The following is a 4,511-nucleotide window of genomic DNA, read 5'->3' on the forward strand; positions in this document are numbered from 1 at the left end:
GAAGACACTGGGTAACCAAAAAGTATTCATAAGCTTGAAAAAACAAATGGCAGAACTTATGGGAATGAAAGGCACAATAGAAGAGATGAAAAACACAATGGCATCATACAACAGCAGATTTGAAGAGGCAGAAGAAAGGATTCATGAACCAGAGGACAGGACATCTGAAATCCTACACAAAAAGAACATATAGGGGTAAAGAATGGAAAAATATGAACCATGTCTCATGGAATTGAATGATAACATGAAGTGCATGAATATATGTGTCATGGGTGTCCCAGAAGGAAAAGAGAAAGGAAAAGGAGCAGAAACAATAATGGAGGAAATAATCACTGAAAATTTCCCAACTCTTATGAAAGACATAAAATTGCAGATCTAAGAAGCACAACATACCCCAAACAGAATAGATCCAAATAGACCTACTCCAAGGCACTTAATAATCATATTATCAAATGTCAAAGACAAAGAGAGAATTCTGAAAGCAGCAAGAGAAAGTGATCCATCACATACAAGGGAAGCGCAATAAGACTATGTGCAGGTTTCTCAGTAGAAACCATGGAGGAGAGAAAGCCATGGTATGATACATTTAAGACACTGAAAGAGAAAACTGTCAACCAAGAATTCTATATCTAGCAAAACAGTCCTTCAAAAATGAGGGAGAGTTTAAAAAACAGATGATGAGAGAGTTTGTGAACAAGATTCCTGCTCTACAAGAAATACTAAAGGGAGCACTACAGGCAGATAGGAAAAGATAGGAGAGAGGTTCAGAAAAGAGTGTAGAAATGAAGATTATCAGTAAGGGTAAAAAAAGAGAGAAAAAAAAAACTAAAGATAAGATATGACATAAAATCCAAAAGACAAAAGGGTAGACAGCAGACATTGAGTGAAATTAGCCAGAAACAAAAGGACAAATACTGTATGATCTCACTAATATGAACTAACATTAATGAGCAAACCTTGAAAGTTAAAGTTGAGAACACAGTATATCAGGAGTTAGAGAGTAAAGGTCAGGCATCTGATGCTGAAGAAGTACAGAATGTTTAACACAAATGACTGTATACATCCAGAAACAGATAGCACAATACTGTGTGATGGCAGCATAATACTGTAAGTACTCTGAACAAAGATGAATGTGATTATGGGTGAAAGAGGAATGCTAGGGGCATGTATGATACCAGAAAGAAAGATAGAGGATAAAGACTGGGACTGTATAACTTAGTGAAACACAGAGTGGTCAAAGATGGTGATAAACTGTACTAATATAAGAATGTTTCTACATGAGGGAGAAGAAATGAACATCAACATTGCAAGGTGTTGAAAACTGGACGGTATGGGGAAAAATACAATCAATGCAAACTAGAGTCTGTAGCTAACAGTAACATTGTAATATGTTTCCATTAATTGTAACAAAGACATTATACCAAAGCTAAATGTCTATAAGAGGGGAATATAAGGGAGTGGTATGGGATTCTCAGTGTTGCTGTTGAGGTATGACTGTTTCATTTTATTTTATTTCTCTTATTTTTTTCTTCTATCTTTTTTATTCTTCACTTTTTTTCTCCTCTTCCTCTTTCATTGTGGAAGAAATGGAAATCTCCTCAATAGACTATGGTGGTAAATGCATAACTATGTGATTATACCAGGAATCATTGATTGTTTACTTAGGATGGATTGTATGGTGTGTGAATAAAGCTGTTTTTTTTTTTTTTTTTTTTTTGCAGTTCATTATTTATTTAGATGTTTAAGCTCTCGCACTAGGTTTTTACAAGCTGGTGAACACTGACAAATTATTTCTCCCACAGAACTATAACCACACATTCTCAGACAGTATAAATATATGGTTGAACTAACATTAATACACATCACCATTTTATCAATTACATAATAAAACAAATTATCAAGTATCCAAATATTAAGTTACACAGCTCAAAAGGCATATAAAATATTAGATGTCTGCTGAATCATTAGCAGAAACCTACTTTCTTTTTTTGCAATAGAGGTTGGGAAGAGAAGGAAAAAAAATCACACTTTGAACAAAAATAATGGTTGGTAAACAACTTCCAATAGATATGGGAAAAAATTACAAGAATTTCAGAAATTTTGATTAAGAATTATTGTAGCTACCCTATCAAAGCATCTCTACCTTTTAAAAAATATTTACTAAATTAAAGAGCATATTCTACATGTTCTGCACAAGACAAAAGCAACATTTTACTAAAATATTTAACAGCCCCCTCCCATTCATTTGTCAGGCCCTCCCGGTTAAGTTGCACCCCAAAGTGCAAACATTAAATTAACTGTAAGGCTTTTTTTGTCTGGAGACATTAAAGACATGTGCTTCTGTACAATGTAGATTTTCAAAATGGAGGTTTTCTCTAATGTCACAAAATGAGATTTATAGGCACGACATTAAAATCCAACAAAATTCCATGGCTGAGCAAACCTGATGCATACTGGTACAAATGTGGGAGATGTAAACAAAGTGAACAGGCAAATAACTACACAGGCCCTAGTTTCAATGTTTGAAATGACTGAAGGAATAAACCACATAAAGTCTAGAATGTTCATAGTTCCTGGGACTTAAAGTTCTGTATGATACTAAAAATATAATACAAGTATTGTGCTGGGTATTTTGGCACCTAATCTCTTCAGATTTTTTATGTATTGATAAGATTCTGGCATGGGAAAAGATTTAAAGATGACTTATAGCTCAATACTGCATGATTTCAGGAAAGGTCAATTGTTACAAATGATAAGCCCATTTTAAAAGCTGACCAGCAAGGATCTTTTGCTAAGTGTCCAAATAGGCTGATTGTAACCCAAACATAGAGGCTGCAATTCTGACAAACTCATAGCATGGTAAAACTGCTTTTCAATGTTCCTATGGAAGCTTCATTAGACTTATTCACCAACACGTTGGCTAATATGTATAACAAATTAGATCCTTCCTCTCTCAAGTTCCACTTCCAAGGCAATAGCATCAGGCACCCCAGTTTTATTGAATGCAACAGTTGTTTCTGTGACTATTGGAGTCTTTGAAGCACAGCCGCATTTTAGGACGGTACTTCTCCAAATACAAAAGTTACTTGCTGTTAAAAGCTCCATGCCGCTTTTGTCTTATGAACTGTACTGCATCTTCATATTTCATTCCACCTTCAATCAATGCTAGGGCAACAAGCACTGGAGCTCTCCCAAGACCTGCAACACAATGAACAGCAATGCAGCAACTAGGCTCTTCATGAAACTTAATTTTTACAAGACTTAACCAATCATCAACAATCTGGTTGGATGGTGGTGCACCATTATCAAAAGGCCAATCAAGAACATGGATGCCTTCTTTCTCCACAAGAGCAGTGTCAGAAGTTGCTTCGCATACTCTTACTATTGTGGTAACTCCATACTTCTTAAGTTCCTCTATAAATTTGCTTAAGGTTGCATTGGTTGGATTGTGTGTAATAAGAAATCTCATGTTCTTGTATGTGACTTCCACAGGAGCTGGGCGGTTCATTCGAGCCATGCTGATTTAGTTAAAAAACACTCAAAAGGGTTATGGAAGAATTTAAAAAATTGAATACAGAAATGATGTAAAGAAACTGAAGTCTACTTCAATATACTCCACTTGAAATTCTCAGTGCCTTGAGTATGAAGTTGGGAGTAATGGGAAATGAAATGAACCTCCTAACAAGAAGCAGCGATTCTTCAATCCAGTAATACTGAGGCAATATAAAAGAAGTGCATGAGGTTTACCCCATCCAGGTCAGAACTCTCGTAAAATGCTCTGTGGATTTCAATTCAACACTTCTGTGTCCAAGTTAACCACTCTTATGGGGGTTTCTTGGTGGCGTAGTAGCAAGTTTCTACAGTTCACTTGTCTGCATAGAGATCGTGCTGTGCCTGGCAGTAATCTCCACTGCCCTTCAGAAACTCCATAAATGTGTGACCAAGAACACCACAGAACTGAGGAATATGTTTACTCATTGAAGGTTATGGCCTAATCATACAGCCGGTCCCGAGGCGGCAGTGAAACAGGCGGTGGCGGTGGCAGCGGCTGCAGGGCAGGGGCAGCGGTGGCCGTCGCGAGGCGGCGGCGGAGCTAGAGTCGGCGGTGGCACCAGGCTCTACCATGCAGTGAGTGGCTCCGAGAAGAGCGTGTTGCCCAGCCCGCCCGCAGCCGAGAGAGCCAATACGTGTGCCGAGGCCTAAAACTGTTTTTAAAAAATGAACAGAAGGATGCAAGTGCTGGAGAAAATGTGGAGAGAGGGATGTACCTTTCCACTGTTGATGGGGAAGTAGAATGGTGCAGCTCATCTGGAGGGCAGTGTGGTGGTTCCACAGGAAGCTAAGTATGGTGTTGCTATATGGTCCTGCAACCCTGTAATTGGCTGTATACTAGGTGGACCTGAGAGCAGGAACATGGGTGGACATTGCACACTGATGTTTGTGACAGCATTATTCATGGTTTTCAATGGATGGGGGTGGCCTAAGTGTTCATTGACTGACAAACTGAATGG

At 38.1% G+C, this 4,511-nt stretch overlaps 1 protein-coding gene across 2 annotated transcripts; it reads right to left on the bottom strand.

The window, feature by feature from the left end:
• Positions 1-3,082: 3,082 nt before the first annotated feature.
• LOC119523208 (protein tyrosine phosphatase type IVA 1-like) lies at positions 3,083-3,517 on the bottom strand. 2 transcript variants are annotated; one of them, XM_037822007.1, is made up of 2 exons: positions 3,182-3,517; positions 3,083-3,124 (listed from the first exon to the last, which is right to left on the bottom strand). In XM_037822007.1, exons 1-2 carry the CDS (start codon positions 3,515-3,517, stop codon positions 3,083-3,085), a joined length of 378 nt encoding a protein of 125 aa, XP_037677935.1. The 2 variants fall into 2 exon arrangements, with proteins under 2 accessions (XP_037677935.1, XP_037677934.1); XM_037822006.1 differs by having other exon boundaries at positions 3,083-3,517.
• Positions 3,518-4,511: the final 994 nt, after the last annotated feature.

The sequence above is a fragment of the Choloepus didactylus genome, chromosome X (assembly GCF_015220235.1).
Source record: "Choloepus didactylus isolate mChoDid1 chromosome X, mChoDid1.pri, whole genome shotgun sequence".
In the NCBI taxonomy this organism is placed as follows: Eukaryota; Metazoa; Chordata; class Mammalia; order Pilosa; family Megalonychidae; genus Choloepus; species Choloepus didactylus.

Excerpts from the sequence above, each read along its gene's own strand:
- LOC119523208 (XM_037822006.1), bottom strand. The coding sequence starts at position 3,517 with ATGGCTCGAATGAACCGCCCAGCTCCTGTGGAAGTCACATACAAGAAC.